Source organism: Caenorhabditis remanei, chromosome I (assembly GCF_010183535.1).
Source record: "Caenorhabditis remanei strain PX506 chromosome I, whole genome shotgun sequence".
Taxonomy (NCBI): Eukaryota; Metazoa; Nematoda; class Chromadorea; order Rhabditida; family Rhabditidae; genus Caenorhabditis; species Caenorhabditis remanei.
In genome coordinates, this window is record NC_071328.1 from 14,354,566 (window position 1) to 14,372,552 (window position 17,987).

Consider the following 17,987-nt stretch of genomic DNA (forward strand, 5'->3'; position numbering starts at 1 on the left):
GAAAATCACTATTTCCCTTGATGGTTCAGAACAACGAAACTTGTTATGGAATAAAATAGCTAGTAACTTGAGACTGGTTGAGGAACTTAGAATCATATCCGTTGAAAATCCTCATGTCAGACCAGTTGTCACTTATTGGCCAGAGAAGATTAGTGTTACAAGTTTTTATTGGTTTCAATCTCTATTGGCGTGCACTTGCACTAGAATTACACTCGACTGGTTACATTTGGATAACAAGGATTTGGATGAGATTCTTAGGAAGTGGAAAGCTGGAGGATTCCCAAATGTCGAGCATCTGAAGATCGATGGTCAAGGTATTAAAATTATTGGAACGACGATTTTGGAAATGCATTTGTGGGAGTTAGCCGGGATGGTTATCCAAACTGATGATGGATCAAAAAACGGAACTATTAGAATTGACACTGGAAGTATTGAAATGTCTGTTACTTCATTTCATTAAACAAAACTTTACAATATTGAATCAAGAATTCTGTAATAAACATTTTTATTCAATTTTGTTAACTTTCTTTGAGAATCAATAGCGAACAGCTTCTTTTTCATGTCCAATAGTACCAGAACAGGAATTAATATTCTCGAAGAGTAATTATATTTTCCATACAAGGGATGGTCCAGCGTTTTCTGTTGGTCTAGTTAGTCCTGGTAGGAAATCGAAGCAGGCTTTTCCTGGATTTCCAACAGCTTCATCAGTTCTTGGGCTTCCATCAGCTCCTGGCGGTCCTGAGGGTGGAGCCGCTCCGACTCGGCAAGAGCAGCAGAATTCTTTTCCACAACAACCGCCGATATCGTATCCAGCTCTCTGGTTTAAGCACCGCCGAAAAGGAGCGAGGGGTGCCGATATCAGTACGTGACTTAAGCTATTATAGCTAGCTGTTATCAAGAACGGGTATATTCCCACTGAGTGGAATGGGACGTACCTGGATAAATCCTTCAATTGCTCGATTCGGTCGATGCACCAATGTCGGGCATCTGACTAGGGAACGGTCAGGACTGACTTTGGAGTTATTTTTGTTATTTCTCTTTGAAAATCAGTAGCAAGCGCTTCGAGGTGCCTATTTCAAAATTCTTTCTTTGTCTAGAAGAAAAACAGCTAGCAATACACATGAGAACATATGAAGTGGCTCACAAGGTCACAAGCAGTGTGAGTCTCCCGGGAAACATTTCCCGGGAAATGCTGTTTCGGGAAATTTCCCGGGAAATTTTTACCGAAAATTTCCCGGTAAAGTTTCGGGAAGTTCCCGAATCGTCCCGGGAGCCTCACACTGGCTCCAACCAGTGATTTTTCAGCCGATTTCAGCCAAATTTGGCTCATTTTCTTCCAAATTTCGATATTTTCATCATTTTTAGACAATTCCATGTGATTTTGAGCGATCTGGACCGATTTCCGCCAATTCCGACCAATTTTTTAGCTATTTTCAGTCTCTTTTCCACTCCTTACATTCCCAAAGCATCCGGTGGTGGTTCCTGTTTATCGATTCTCATCGAAATTCCATCAATTTGCAAAACATGATCTATTTTATAGCTTGATCGATATAATAAATGAGATTCACTCATTTTGAACACCGCTTTCGTAAAATTCCATATCCATTTCTCTGCTCCTAATTCCATTGCTCCACCGTTTGGAAGGTACTCAATTCTCGGCTTAAATGTCACTTTTTTGAGATTCTCTAGGAATGAGTGCTTCTTTTCTCCCACTTCAAGCATACTGTATGGAGAATTCGATCGAACGAGAACTCGGGCGTCTCCGATACGAAAAATTGCGTATTGATAAGTGGAATCCTCTGGTTTTCCCTTGATTCCATCCTGATTTTTATCGGTTTTTTGCATTTCTGACAGAATTCCATCCAGGAAATCTTGAGATGAGGAGGATTCTTGAGCATCGTCCATTGATTCAGATAATTCTAGGGTGTCGTGAGATTCAGATGACGTTGAAGGTTTCGGATTCGGAGGAAGTGGGCGGGACTTTGGTTTCTTCGGATGATCTTGGAGGAATTGATTGCGGAGTAGTTGTTTCATGGCTTTGCGTTGGATTGAGGCACGCGAGATCTGGAAAATTGAAATTTTTAGGGAAAAATGAGTTTTTTCTTTGAGAAAATGGGATTTTAGTCAGAAAAATATGGATTTTTGACAGCAAAATCGATTTTTTGAGAGGAAAAGGTGGATTTTGGCTAGAAAGGCTGACGATGTGATTTTTCAGCTTGAAAATTGAGTTTTCGAACGGAAACAGCGTAATTTTTCAGCTTAAAATGTGATTTTTCAGATTACTTGCGGAAAACTTAAATTTTGTGAGAAAAAAAGTATTTTGATGCAATTTTCTTCGTTTCATCGCATTTCAATGAGAAATTATATCAACGTCTTCATCAATATCCTACCTTTTATCGGGTGTTGATTGGTGGAGCGGGCGGAGGCGTAGTAAATATTCCCCGAGCTGAAATTACGGCGACTCGGGGAACTGTTCGTTTCCCCGAGCCGGTATGACTCAGGCAGGAAAAAAGCGAGAATTTACGATAAATTCGAACAAATAATTAGCGGAATGCGTTATTTTAGCTGGAAAGTGAGTTTTCAGCCCAGAAATGACTTTTTCTGATGGAAACTCTTTACAAAACTCTGAAAATCAACCCAAATAGCATGGAAAACTATGAAAAATGACGACAACAGCTCAAAGAGCATCGGAATTACAGGAAAATCACCAAAATATTGGAAATTCGGACTCTAAACTAGATTTAATGTTGAAAATCGGCAAAAATTATAGAAATTCCATGAGAAAAGGGGCAAAATGACGATTCAGTGAAAAAATGATCGAAAAATTCCAAAATTTTGCTAGTGAAACCTGAAAATGTGCTGAAAATCAAACAAAACGTGAGAAAATTACCAAAAAATCGGAAAATTACAGACAAAACCAAAAAAATTAGCTCTAAATCAAGATTTAATGCTGAAAATCGGCAAAAAATTATAGTAATTATATGATAAAATGGGCAAAATGACGATTCAGTGAAAAAATGATCGAAAAATTCCCAAATTTCGCTAGTGAAACCTGAAAATGTGCTGAAAATCAATTTTTCTATATTCGTTTGGAAGAAAACAAGATGAATCGGTGAAAAATGTCAATTTTTGAGCCGAAATCGACAAAAGAAGTTTTTATTGTTGGAAATCTGAGAAAAATCATTCGAAACGGTCAAACGAATTGCCAAACGGATGAAAAATAGCTGAAAACTGCGAAAATCGCATTTTTCCGGTGTAAATTGTGGTTTCTACGCTAAAAACTCGACGATTAACTGATAAAAACTGATTTTCAGACTGAAAATGAGCAATTTTTGGAAGAAATGCCAGAAGACAGCCTAAAACTGCAAAAATAGATATATTGGACGTAAAATCCAGAAAAAAACAACCAAAAATCGAAATATGAAAGGGAAAATCTGATTTTTCAGCTAAAAACCAATTTTGTCGTTAAAACAGGCACGGACTCTACAGCGAGCCATCTCGAAAAAACGGCGACGCAATCGCGCTCAGCGGCACAGCGGCTTTTTTGGCGCGAAGCACTAAAATTCAAATTTAATTATTTTCCAGACCAAGATTTTTTACTATTAAAATACCGTTTAGCGATGGGAAAGAAAAATTTCAGTCATAATTTTAGCAGTATAATCATAAGAAAAACGTTTCGAATTGAAAATCGAAAAAATAATGTGATTTTCGATATGATTTGGAATGAAAAGACGCAAGTCGCGACTTAAGTCGTTCATTTATAGAGCGAAAAGTGATATTCGCTTGCAAAATTTGTTTAATTTCGCAGTGTTGTGCTCGATGACGAAGTTGGTGTTATCCAAATGTACATTTTCTCGCAAATTGTAAAAAAAAATGAAGAAGTATCAATTTTATTATGAAAAATGGGGAAAAAAGAAAGAAATGTAGATGTCGGAGCGCCGAGAGATGTTGGTTCACGGGAGAAGTGATCCTTTCTGCCTTGTTCCGGTGAGCGAATTGTTCCTGGAAAATGTTCATCCTCAACTACGACTTTTGAATAAACGGAAAGACACATAAAGGAAAAATGGACCTGTCGGAAAAAATATGAAGTCCATCAAAATTTGTTCATCTGGTGTCATTGGCAAGTTCGAGTAGTGCAGAAGAATGCGGAGTTATCTAGAAAAATGAATTTTTCACAAAATAAAAATGAAAAAAACAGTTAATTTAGCGAAAAATCGTTTGTTTGTTATTATTTCTTACCTTTTAATGTCTCTTTACACATCGCAATGGTCGCCATTTCTCGCTGTTCCAGTGAAACGCATTTTTTTCTGTAAAATTTTAATTTTCTGGTCCGTATGTCCACGAATTTTCTTAAATTCATAGTGGAAAGAAGAAAAATAGAGATAGTTGTTCTATAAAATCATTAATTTATCATAAAAAGTGAAAAAAGTTCCATTAAAATACATAATTCATTGTTATTATAAATTCACGACACTGCGCCGCATGGCTTTTGGCGCCTCTAATTTGTTCAAAATGGTCTCGAAGCGAAAAACATTATTTGCATTTATTTTTAGACCTGCAAAGCTCGAAAATAGGGTATTTGATCTTTTTCAACTACGAGACCATTCCGCGAAATTTCTAATAAATGGGATGCGCCTTTAAAGCCATGCGGCGCAGTGTTGTGAATTTATAATAAAACGATGAGAAAATTAAAAATAGCGGCTGAAAAATGCTGAAAACGCAAACGCGCTCCGCTGAAAACAGGCGTTTTCCCGCTTTTTCTTTTGAATCGAGATGGCTCGCTGTAGAGTCCGTGAACAGGTAAATTTCAGCTGAAACGCCAAAAACTTGATATTTGAGCTGAAAATATACAAATTATTAAAGAGAAAACGAGGAAAAATGACGATTTGAAGGTGAAATGCTTGGAAAATACCAAAATTCAGCTAGTGAAACCTGAAAATGTCCTGAAAATCAATTTTTCTATATTTTTTGGAAGAAAACAAGATGAATCGGTGAAAAATGTCAATTTTTGAGCCGAAATCGATAGAATATGTCTTTATTGCTGGAAATCTGAGATAAATCATTCGAAACGGTCGAACGAATTGCAAAACGGATGAAAAATAGCTGAAAAATGCAAAAATCGCAATTTTCAGCTATAAATTGTAGTTTTTACACTAAAAACTCGACGATTAACTGGTAAAAACTGATTTTTAGAGTGAAAATAAGCATTTTTCTCGAAGAAATGCCAGAAAAACTGCATGAAGCTGCAAAAAATAGATATATTGGACGGAAAATCTAGAAAAAACAGCCAAAAATCGAAATTTGAAAGAGAAAATCTGATTTTCCTGCTAAAATTCCAATTTTGGTCAAAACAGGTAAATTTCAGCTGAAACGTCACTGATATTCGAAAACTGATGTCGGAAGCCAAAAAAACCCAGTTTTTGGGCTGAAAACACGGAAAATAATAAGAAAAACGGAGCAAATGACATCCAATAACCAAAAAATCAGAAATATTGGGTTTACCAAGCTGAAACTGTGCGTTAAGTGGCTAAACGACTGAAAAATCAGAAAAAAATAAGGCGAAACGCGAAAAAATGCAGTTTCTCACGAAAAAATAGAAAAATGCCGAAATTTTTTGGAAAAATCGCTTAAATTGCATAATTCTGAATCATGACGACCGTGAATGCTACTGAATCTGCAAAAATTAAGTTTTGAGGTAGGAAAATGACTAAAAAACGAGTTCGAAGTAAAAAAAAACTGATTTTTCAGCAAAAAACCAATTTTTGACGCCAAAGTGTCATTTATTCAGAAAAAGTTTCCTACACAATAAAAAAACTAATAGAACTAGAAGGTTTACGTTGTCCAAACGCTGAAAATCAAAAAATTATCCAAAAAACGAGGAAAAATAACGATTTAGCCGAAAAATCGCTCAATAATTGATGAAAACAGATTTTCGGCCTGAAATGTGAGTTTTACATCGGGAAAACCGCCAGAACCTATAAAAAAACTAAAAATTATAGTATTTCTGCAAAAAAAAATGAGCTAAAAACTGAATTTCAAAAAAAAATGGCGAAAAAAAATTTTCCGCTAAAAGTTCGATTCTTTGGTCAATACAGATTGTTTTATTTATATAGAAACTATGCAAGACTAAAAAAATTAGAAAATTGTGAGAAAAATTGAGATTTTGTCGAAAAATCGGAAAATTTTCAACTCACTCGAAAAAATCGAAAATTCCGCGGAATTCATGAAATTTTGGGAAGAAATGACGCAGAATTTGATGAAATTTATAAAAAATTGAGTTTTAAGCAAAAAAAATGACCAAAAATGGCCAAAAACACGACGAAACACGTCATGGGCGGTAAAAATAAGTGCGGTGACGTGGAGGGGTACAGTATGATTTAAAGGTGCATACCGAAATTTTTAAAATGGGTCTCGACACGATTATAATTTTTTAGCAGTTTTTTGGTGGAAATTGATGATTTTTTGGTGAAAAAGGTTGAATATTTATTAAAATATACAATAAATATTTTTTTCATAAATAATTTTATAATATTTTTTTTTCAAATTTAAAAAATTAAATTTTAAACTAAAAAAAAGTTTCTCATACGAATTTTATGTGGAATGAATATTTGTATTTTTAAACTCTAATTTTCACTGAAAAAATCTCAAATTTAATGTAAAATAAAGCAAAAATTCAGTTTTGAAAAGAAAAAAAAATGAATTTCGGGGTACTGTAGTTGAGAAGTTGTGCGAGTTGCGTACAATGCATTTGAATTGACGAGCAAACTTAATTATTGAGTTTTTTATTGCAAAAAAGTCAGAAACGCTTATTTTCACTGGAATACTGGTGAAAAATGGTGTAGAAATCTATAAAATTTTTTAATTTTTATTGAATTTTTCAAAAAAAAACCATTTGAAAAAATGCATTTTTTTTCAAAAGTGCAAAGTAGTTGAGAACCTGTGCAGATGTGCTTAACACATTGGATTTGACAAACAGTGTGATCCTGAAAAAATTTTCTGAAAATTGAAAAGAAAAACAGATATTTTCAAAAATTATTTATTGTATCGATTTTTCTGTCATTGTTCATCTGAAGCATCGTTTTGAAGATTTTCGCGTTGTCTCCGTGTTCTTCGACTTCATCTGGAATCTCTCCCAACTTCAGTTCCTATTCCTCATCACCACCTTCCCAGATCTCCAATTTCCACGTCGTTTTCATTCGGCTGAAAATGAGAAAAATTGGATGAAGGACCGAGTAATTGGGGCCAAAATTCAAAATATTTGACAATTTTCGAATTTCTCCGCGAAAAAGACACATTTTTGACCAGAATGAATGTCATCAAAAATATTCACATTTTTGAGTTGAACTTTTCAATTTTCTATCGGAAGACGGAATAGGCTCCGCCCCTTTTCTATAGCTGACCCCATGTAGGCCGAACCTTCGTTCTTATTGAAGGAGAAGTTAATTTGAAAGGAAAGCGCACCGACTCTAAGCCTTTCCATTTAACAATACGAGTAAAACTGACTGGCAGGATCAGGTATCCATTTTGATCCAAGGCGAATAGTTCCTGTCCACCCTAAAAACTTTGATGAGATGCTATGACAACTATTTGAATAAACTCACAGGTAAATCCGCCTTCAGGAAATCAACATCGTCTGGAAGATGAGGAATGGGTCCTTAACTTTTTGTAGGTAAGTTACAAAGAAAGTGAGAGAGAGAGAGAATCACCTCGATTACCATGGCACCATGATCATCTCCCAGACGGTCCACGCGTTGCAATGTCACGTTCCAAATGATCTCCACATTATGGAATAAATAGCATCTTGACTTTCTTCGTTCATTGAATACGCTGAAATTATTTTCAATTCAACATACTCTATCATCAATTTTTCGAATGCATAATTTTGTGACGGAATTATTCGAAAAGTGTGCCACAAGGATGAAATTAAAATAGTTAGAATAGCACTGAAAACAAAGAGACGCAGAACAAATGCTTCGCTCGTCGTCGGCGTCTCTCATTTTTCAATGCTATTTTTCGTCTTGATGCTATCGTTAGGGCGCATTTGTTGGCTACCTTTTAGAACGATACTTATTAAAGGGGGACACCGGTATTCCGAAAAGCCGAGATTGTTTGATATGAATCTACTCAGAATTTTGTAGAAAAGAGAAAAGTCTCTTAGAGCCAGGTCCGAAAATTAGTCTAAAACGAGTTGTGAGGTTTCAACGTGTTAAAGAATGACACCCCGCCGTCAAAATTTGCTTTATATTTCAACGTTTTTTCACGTGCACGGCGAGAGGTACTTTTTTGTCACTTTGTAACCTCATAACTCGTTTTAGACTAATTTTCGGACCTGGCTCTAAGAGACTTTTTTCTTTTCTAGAAAATTCCGAGTCGATCCGTATCTAAAAATCTCAATTTTTGGAATACCGATGTCCCCCTTTGAGAAAAACCGAGGGGACGAGTAGGGAAGAATTGTTGGGAGTCGCATCGTGGAATTACATTCGACTGGTCACATTTGGATAACAAGGATTTGGATGAGACACTTATATATATATATTTATTGACAAATAGAATAACAGAGAAAAAAAAACATTAAGAAAGGGGGAGACTAGATACATCCCTCACGAGATGGACTAGTAACATATGAAGGAAAATGTGAGAGAATTGGAATAAGGGGTAAAATAACCGGGAGAAAATTAATGAAGTTAGCAAGTTAAGAGAAGAAAACCGGGGGAAAACAGGCAATTAATTGAAATACTAAAAACGAGTAATAGCGGAGTTAAGGAGGGTTTCGAATTTAGATGGAGGGAGGAATTGGGGGACATTAGTAGTAATCGCATTCCAAATTGGAATGGTGGAAGCAAAAAAATCGGGGATAGAAGGATGGCAGCAAATTAACGTCATGGGACGACGAGGGGATTGGGAGATTTTAACATGATAATTGAGGTGGGGGAAATATGTGGCACCACTAATGAAGTTATAAAGGAGGAGAAGTTGGGATTTAAGTCGGTGGTGCCTAAGGGAGACAAGGTTAAGAATTTCGAGACGGTGGGGGTATGAGGAAAAGGAGATGTTACAACGTTGTAAGACTTTACGAGAGTAGAGACGGAGGGGTTTTTCAAGAGAGTGAGAAAGGAGGCTGGATGCAGGAGGGGAATATACTGTGCAACAGTACTCCAGGAGAGGGAGGACATATGTTTTAAACAAAGAAATGTAGAAATTGGGAGAGAGTGATTTAAAGGACTTAAATAGTTGGTTACACCTGAGGAGAGAGAGATTGACAGTGCGGGTGATGTGGGCGCGGAACTTGAGTTTAGGGTCGGTGAGGAGACCGAGATCTCTAACAACGGGAGAGTCGGGAATGGAGAAGGAGTCAATGTGATAAGAATGGGACATGTTATGAGAACCAAGGCGGAGCAAAGTGGTTTTGGAAGGGGCTAGAGGAAGAAGGTTTGTGTTAGCCCAAGAAACTAAAGTATCAATGCCAGATTGGAGGAGAGAGGGGCTGTGGGAGAATATTTTGACATCATCAGCAAAGGCACAGAAATGGAGGTCGGGAGGGAAAGAGGAGAGGAGGTCATTGATAAATATGAGAAACAGGAGGGGACCACTGCATGTGCCTTGTGGAACACCGGAAGGGATGAGGGAAATAGAGGGGTCAATATGACCGTTTACCATGACAGAATAGGAACGGTTACTCAGGAAATCAGCAAACCAGTTAATAATAAGGGAGGGGACACCAAAAGAGTGGAGTTTGGCAATAAGAAGTTGGTGATCAACCTTATCAAAGGCTTTCTGGAAGTCGAACAATATAATATCAAGGGTTTTGTGAGATTTGAGGATGGATTTGTAGGCCGATATAGAGTAAATTAGAGAAGACGTACAAGAACGACGGGGAAGGAAACCAAATTGATAGGGGTTGAATTTGTGGCTAAAGGAGACAACAAGATATCTACAGATAATACGCTCGAAAATACGGGCGAAAGGATCGGTGAGGGATACGGGGCGATAGTTACTGGGGTTGGAGGAGATACCTTTTTTAAAGATAGGAATGACAGTGGCGTGTTTCCAAGCATTAGGGACTTGAGAGGATTCAAAAGAACTAGTATAAATAATAGAGAGGGGGAGGGCAAGAGATGTGGCACAGTATTTAATAATGAAGTAATTGATGAGATGGGGGGAGAAACCACAACGAGGGGGAAGTTTAGAAAGTGCAAGTTCAATAGCCCAGGGAGAGAACAATTCAGTCGGGGAAGGCTCAGAATTTGAGTGAGAATGAGGTGCAAAAATAGGAGGTGAGGAAGATGGGGAGAGGTTGAAATTTTTACTAAATTCGGCCGAGAAAGCAGAAGCTTTAGAAGGGTCTGTAGTGAGTGAGGAGCCATTGACAAGAAGAGTGGGGATGGGTGAGGAAGACTTGATACGTTTGGAAATAAGAGCGCGAGCGGATTTGGAGTGGGGAGTGGAGAGGATGGCGCGTTCCAGTTTGGAGGAGGTTTTGGTAAAAGACTTGGATAAATTGTGAACCCGATCACGATAGTGTTGGGTGAGATAGGGGGAAGAATTGGGACGATTGATAAGTCTGGTGAGGTGAAGACGGGCACGCCTAAGCTGACGGATAAGATTGTGGGGTGGTTTAGGGCGACGGATGAAAAACTTGGGGGTGTGAATAGAGACAAGGATGGAGACAACATCAATAAACTTATCATATTTGGCAGAAGTGGTGGGGCAATAACTGAGAATATTATCCCAGTTAGTAGAAGCTATATCAGAGTTTAGTGATTTGAGGTTACAAAGTCTATAATTGAGACGGGGGAAAGTTGTGGGAGAGGAGGTTGCGGAGAGTATGGAAGGAGGATTAACAATAGCATTCACACAGATGTGATCGGAATTGAGAAGAGGGGGATGGCAAGATAAGCTATGAATCGGGAGATCGTGAGAGGATATGAAAAGATCGAGAATGTTGGAAGAAGAATCAGTAATGCGGGTGGGGAAAGCAACATTTTGGATAAAATTTTTGGAAGTAATGAAACTAGAGAATTTGTGTAGATGGGAGAGGGGGGGTGTGCCAGGGGATGGACGGGAGGTTGAAATCCCCAAGAAGGAGGCAAGAATTAGAGGGGAGGTAAGAATCTAGATGGGATATAAGGGAGTCGGTTTGGAGAATGGAAGTGTCCGGAGGACGATAAACTAAAAAAAGGGTGATAGGGGAAAAATTTTGGGTAGAGGAGGATGAGGCGGAGATAGAGCATGCTAGAATTTCACAAAGATGGGAGGGATAGTGGCAGTCGAAGTTAATGTCTAATTGGGAAACCACAAGAGAAGAGGATTTGAAGAGAATGGCGACACCACCACCGCGACGTTTAGGATGAATTAGGGGGTTACGGTCGAGGCGAATGATAGATACGTCGGGTGAAGAGAAAAGAGAGGAGGGTATAGTATCGTCAAGGAAAGTTTCAGTGAGGGCTATTATAGAGTGGTCAGAAGAAGTTAGGAATTGGGTTAGGAGAGAGATTTTGGACAATGTGGCACAGCCACGGATATTGGAGAGGAGAAAGTTAAGGGAAAACAAGGAAGAAGAAGAAGATGGATAGTAAATTGAGGAAGGTGGAGAGGATGAAGAATGATGGGAGGAGGAAGGAGAAGGATTACTGGAAATTAGGAAAAAGGTTGGGGCTTAGCGTTGATTTTGTATCCAATATCGTACATAATATATTTAGAAACTCCAGCTTTCTTGTTCTCCTCATAGACAAATTTCCTAGATTCGTATAGTTTCTCCAATTCGATTTTCGTAAGATCACGTCGAGCTCGTGGGATAATAGGAAGTTTAGAGAGCGAATCGTCAGAGAGTCGTCGTTTATAGTATCCATGCAAGAATTTGTCACGGTCGGTACGAGATGCGAACTGAAGCTTAAGTGGCCGGTAGTTAGATTTGGAAGGATGACGGTGGGCTTCAGAAGGTTGAGGAAGATTGTTAGCTTTGGCAAATTCAGTGAAAAAGAGGAGGTCCGATTTCTCTTGGGCAGGATCATCTTTGTTATCAAGCATTTTCTCCACCACGACACGAGAAGATTTATCGAGTAGGATAGAAGCCGCTTTGGCAATTTCATAAGGGTCAACCGGTGGTTTCCCGGCGACGGAAGCATAGGAAAGAGGCTTAGATGAAGTATTCGTGGCATTCGGGAAAACGTCATCAATAATCATAGGTTCTTCCATAGGGGGCAGATCCGGAATGCATTCACAAGTGTCAGCAATAGTTTCCCTGAGTTTCTTGGGATCCGATTCGATAATTCCGACGCGAAGCTCGTTCACAAGTTTAGAGAGACGTGCCACATACTGATAGAGTTCGGCGTATTTCTGGAACGGGACGTACTCACCGAATTCCACAAGGTCAGGTTCCGTGTGAGCACGTTTAACGGCAGGCATCATTCGAATAGGATATTATAAGTAGAAATGATATATTTGATAGTAAGGAATAAATAGTAGTAGTAGTAGTAATTCACAGAAAAAAGAATAGAGAATATAAAAATCGATAGTAGGGAGGGGGATAGGTTGCGGCCGTTCGCTAGGGAGGCAACGGGGGTCTGAAGTGGAAAGCTGGAGGATTCCCAAATCTCAAGCGTCTGAACATCATTAGTCAAAATATTAAAAACTTTGGAGCGACGATTTTGGGAATGCATTTGTGGGAGTTAGACGGGAAGGTTTTCCAAGCTGATGATGAATCAAGAAACGCAACTATTAGAATTGACACTGGAAGTATTGAAATGTCTGTTACTTCATTTCAATAAACAAAACTTTACATTATTGAATCAAGAATTCTGTAATAAACATTTTTATTCAATTATGTTAACTTTCTTTGAGAATCAGTAGCGAACAGCTTCTTTTTCATGTCCAATAGTACCAGAACAGGAATATTCATACTCGAAGAGTAGTTATACCTTCAATACAAGGGGTGGTCTAGCGTTTTCTGTTGGTCCAGCTGGTCCTGGTAGGAAATCGAAGCAGAAGCCAGCGGGAGCCTTTTTGGAAGCATCAGCTTCGGCTTTTCCTGGATTTCCAACAGCTTTATCAGTTCTTGGGCTTCCATCAGCTCCTGGTGGTACTGGGGGTGGAGCGGCTCCGACTCGGCAAGAGCAGCAGAATTCTTTTCCACAACAACTGCCGATATCGTATCCAGCTCACTGGTTTAAGCACCGCCGAAGAGGAGTGAGGGGATGCCGAGATCCGTACGTGACTTAAGCTATTATAGCTAGCTGTTATCAAGGACCACTATATTCCACTGAGTGGAATGGGACGTACCTGGATAAATCTTTCAATTGCTCAATTCGGTCGATGCACCAATGTCGGGCATCTGACTAGTGAGATTTTATAGAGTCTCCGTTGTATCGGTTCGGTCCATGGTTCAGTGATTTTAGTTTATTGAAGGAATACATGTAATATAACAAAGGTGGGAAAAAAGCATACTTGCAAAGGCCGGAACGGGCTGACACGGATCGACTCGCTTCAAACGCAATGTTATGAGCTCAAAAATATACCAAAATGTAGATCTCGATGAGCTCTATGTACGTGACCTACTACGGGCTAGATGGCTATTTATTATAAAATTAATGTTCAATGATATTTATTAACGTTAATATATCGACATTTCAAAAAACATTCGATGACCAGTGTTAATAGTTGCATTCTTTGATCCGTCATCAGTTTGGATGTCCGTTCCGTCTAATTCGCTCAAACTCATTCCCAAAATTGTCGCTCCATTATCTGTGATCTCTCTATCGACCCGCAGAAATGTTAAATTTGGTAACTTTCCAGTCTTCCAATTCTTGAGTATCACTTCCAAATCTTTGTTTCCCAAATGAGACCATTTGAGTATAATTCTAGTGCAATTGCACTCCAAAAGAGATTCCAGAGTGAACACAACGGAACTAAAGATAGCAATATTCTGTGGCCATGAAGCGAAAACTGGTGTGAAACGATTCCTACCGGAAAAGATTATAAGATCCTCGATCAGTTCAAGTTTTTTAGATATCTGATTCCACAATAAGATTCGATCTTCTGATCCATTAAGTTCAATAGAGAGCATCTTGAATTCCACTTGCAGATCAAACAACAGTGAAATCGTTGGTTCATATAAATCACTATTATGGTGCTCAATAGCAGTTGAAATCTTGCAATAAAACATCTTCAGTAGATATTCAATAGCGGATAGAAATGTACAACCAACGATAGAAAATTGTTGAGTATTTGAATTGTGACGTTTCCAGGAATCAGAATAAATGGAGATTATAAATGAATCGCTGTAATCTTCGGAGCAAACTCTGATTTTGTGGCTTAACCAGTGCAGATCGACTATAACTTTTTGAGAGTACAAACGAGCATTATTGATTTGAATCGAGATTTTCTTGAAGCAGATGGAGAGTTTAACTCTGGAAATACGAAAAGAATTAGTCAGGTTTGGTTAATAAGATTAACTTACTTTTCTTCGATATTCAATGACTTGAATATCTCGCACAGGACCAATCGGGGAAGACGGAGGAGAGGAAAGAAAGAAGACATCGCAGAGCGATGGGGATAAAATGAGGATAAACGACAGGGAGAAATGAGATGTATGAATAGAATCTGGGATTAGAGGAGTGCCTGCGTTTCGTGGCGAGACCACAAAAAATCGTATGGGAAAAATAACAGATCGATCGACCCTAGTACTACCGTTGCGCACACAGTCGATTCGTTCCCATAGACCAAGGCTGAAAGACAGACTGTGTGGTCTCCGATTCTCCGACTCCGACCAAGCCTGATGATCATGGATGATGAAGAACATATTTTGGGAATGAATTTGAGGGAATTAGCCGGGAAGGTTATCAGAACTGATGATGGATCACTAAAGGCTACTATTAACGCTGATAACGATAGAATTGAAATGTCTGTTACTCCATTTTAATAAACATTACATATTGAAATGTGAACTCTATAAAAAAGGTGTTGTTAGATTTCTTTTAATATCAACACACGATTTCAGCTGGACCAATCGACCCAGAATAAGAAGAATTGTCAATGTATGATGAGTGATGCTTACTTTATCTCGGAACCTTGCTAAGATTGCTCGTTCTGGGAGATTGATTGAATTGATGCCATGTCTGAAAATCACTGGTCTAGATTTAAGAAAAAGCAAAAATAATTCAAAAACCGTTGAAACTGGCAAAAATTTAAAAATTTAAATGTGGGGTAACAATTTTCGCTGAAAATTTGTAGAAGGAGCTGGGATACTGATATGATGGATGTGGAGAATACGAATACGTATTCAAACTCTGGTTAATACATAAATAGGCGGAGTTATACGCCTATTTTTTCCAAAATGTGCAGAATAAGTAATCAGCAATAAAATGAAATTTAGGGCATTCACGTGAAATTATAACGATAAAAACCACCGAAATTGAGTACTAAAAGTCATGTAACTTGATCAGTTCTGGTTTCAAGTAAATTTTGAGAAAAACGTTACGAATCCCATAATTTTTTAGCTTTCAAATGATACACCGTTCCATGAGGTAGCCCCCCCCCCCCCCCCCCCCACAAGTGCGCCCTAACGATAACATTGACGAACAGACGGGGCAAAACAATTTTTCTCTGCGTCTCTTTGTTTTCAGTGCTATTTAAGACATACTTGCAAACCGGGCCGAAACGGGTCGACACGGGCTAGAATGGCTTTTTTGGCCATTTTCGCGTTTTTCGGCACTTTTTCAGGGCCCGCGCCACATTAACGAATAGCCATCCGGCCCGTATTATATCAGTGACATAGAACTCGTCGAGATCTACATTTTTGTATATTTTTCAGCTCATAATATTGAGTTTGAAACGAGTTACGCGCCGGCCCGGTTTGCAAGTATGATTTAAGATGTCATCCTTGGGAGACGTCGTCAGGTAACTCTAACTTAGGTGTCTCGACCATTCTCTAGTGATATAAATATAAAAACTTTATTTTTTCTAATTGAAGCAATTGCAAGTCTATCCGTGGCTGAGTTCCCTGATGTTGATGTGTTGGTGTGAGTGGAAGAAGAACCTCAAACTTAGGATCAATTAGACCTTTTATTAAATAAAGATGAATAATAAACGTTTAAAAAAAAGATGTGAAAAATCATGAAGACATTAGAAATGGGAAGAAAAATGAAAAGGCGCTCCCGTCCTCTCTTTTATATTGAGAGGGACGGAGCAAGAATAGGAAATGCAAGGGGAAGAGTCATAATAAATATAGATTCGATGATAAAGTTGATTTTTAGAAAGGATGATAAAGAAGTACATCAAGATTTGTTTATTCAAATCGAGTCACAGACATTTCAATACTTTGGAAGGAAGTTGTAATAGTTGCCTTCTTTAATCCATCATCAGTTTGGATAACCTTCCCTTCTAATTCGCTCAAACTCATTCCCAAAATTATCGCTCCAATATTTGTAATTCTTTGACTATGAATCCTCAGATAATTTAAATTCCGAAATCCTCCAGTTTTCCAATTCTTGAGTATTATATCCAAATCTTCGTTACCCAAATGAGACCCGTCGAGTATAATTCTAGTGCTAGTGCACGCCAAAAAATATTCCAGAGTGAACCAAGCGGAATTCGTGATACCAATATTCTGTGGCCATGAAGCGAAAACAGGAGTGAACTGATTCATAGCGGAAAAGATTACAACATCCTCGATCAGTTCAAATTTTTTAGATATCTGATTCCACAATAAGATTTGATTTTTTGATCCGTTAAGTTCAATAATGAGCTTCTTGAATTCCACTTGCAGATCAAACAACATTGAAATTGTTGGTTGATATAAATCACTATCACAGTGACAAATAGTAGTTGAAAATTTGCATTGAAATATCTTCAATAGATGTTCAATAGCGGATAAAAATCCACGACATTCGATAGAAAATTGTTCAGTATTTGAATTGTGACGTTTCCAGAAATCAGGATAAGTGGAGATTTTAATTGAATCTCTGTAATTTTCGGAGCAAACTTTGATTCCTTGGTATACCATGTTCAGATCGACTATAACTTTTTGAGAGTACAAACGAGCATTATAGATTTGAGTAGAGATTTTCCTGGAGCAGAAGGAGAGTTTGATTCTGGAAATACGGGAGGAAAATAGTCAGGTTTGGTTAATAAGATTAACTCACTTTTCTTCGATATTCAACGATTTGAATATCTCGCACAGGACCAATCGGGGAAGACGGAGGAGAGGAAAGGAAGAAGACATTGCAGAGCGATATGGATGAAATGAGGAGAAACGACAGGGAGTAATGAGATGTGTAAATAGAATCTGGGAATGGAGGAGTGCCTGCGTTTCGTGGCAAGACCACAAAAAATCGTATGGGAAAAATAACAGATCGATCGACCCTAGTACTACCGTTGCGCACACAGTCGATTCGTTGTTTTCCCATAGGCTTGTTGTGATCTCGCCACGAAAGGCAATCCCAGATTCTATTCACTCATTTCTACTCCTCAGTCTCAGTCATCGCCATCCTTCCCCCGATCCCCTTGAATATCTTCTTAACGATGTCTCCATTCCCTCTCCTCCGCCTACCTAGAGTGGTACTGTTCAAAGTATTCTCATCACTAAAACCCGGTGAAAAGTGAGTTTCCATTTCAGAATCCTGCTTGCCTTCTGCTCCAAAAAGTGCTCGATTCTTATTGCAATCGACTTTACATAATTCTTACATGATCATCTCCCGAGTTTTTGCCATCTTATTGCTCCTGAGTACCTTTTATGAAAATCCAGATCTTATGAAATGTGTGGTTCAACTCTCTGTCTTCTTGTTTAACCATCTCACTGTGAATGAATGAATTAACAAGGTTTTCTACTCCGACTTTCTCACTCTACACTCCGGCCCAGCAATGATCGGTGGTCATACACAACATTTCTACTCAACAATGCTCAGTTTTACTCTCAAATAGCAGTAGTCCGTCGAGAGTCTCGAATTGAAGGGTGTACTGTACCAATAATCTGGAAGAACATTCAGAAAGTG

The 17,987-nt window shown here is 38.4% G+C and overlaps 3 protein-coding genes across 3 annotated transcripts; all 3 read right to left on the reverse strand.

Moving 5' to 3' along the window:
• Positions 1-604: 604 nt before the first annotated feature.
• On the reverse strand, positions 605-2,034 carry GCK72_003160 (uncharacterized protein; the record flags this gene model as incomplete). Its single annotated transcript, XM_053723845.1, has 2 exons — positions 605-935; positions 1,457-2,034. 2 exons carry the CDS (start codon positions 2,032-2,034, stop codon positions 605-607), a joined length of 909 nt encoding a protein of 302 aa, XP_053592490.1.
• Positions 2,035-11,637: 9,603 nt separating this feature from the next.
• On the reverse strand, positions 11,638-12,408 carry GCK72_003161 (uncharacterized protein; the record flags this gene model as incomplete). The annotated part of the gene is made up of 1 exon (XM_053723846.1): positions 11,638-12,408. The coding sequence occupies one exon, from the start codon at positions 12,406-12,408 to the stop codon at positions 11,638-11,640; it is 771 nt and encodes a 256-aa protein (XP_053592491.1).
• A 3,874-nt stretch (positions 12,409-16,282) lies between these two features.
• On the reverse strand, positions 16,283-17,218 carry GCK72_003162 (uncharacterized protein; the record flags this gene model as incomplete). Its single annotated transcript, XM_053723847.1, has 2 exons — positions 16,283-17,087; positions 17,139-17,218. 2 exons carry the CDS (start codon positions 17,216-17,218, stop codon positions 16,283-16,285), a joined length of 885 nt encoding a protein of 294 aa, XP_053592492.1.
• Between the last annotated feature and the right edge of the window lie 769 nt (positions 17,219-17,987).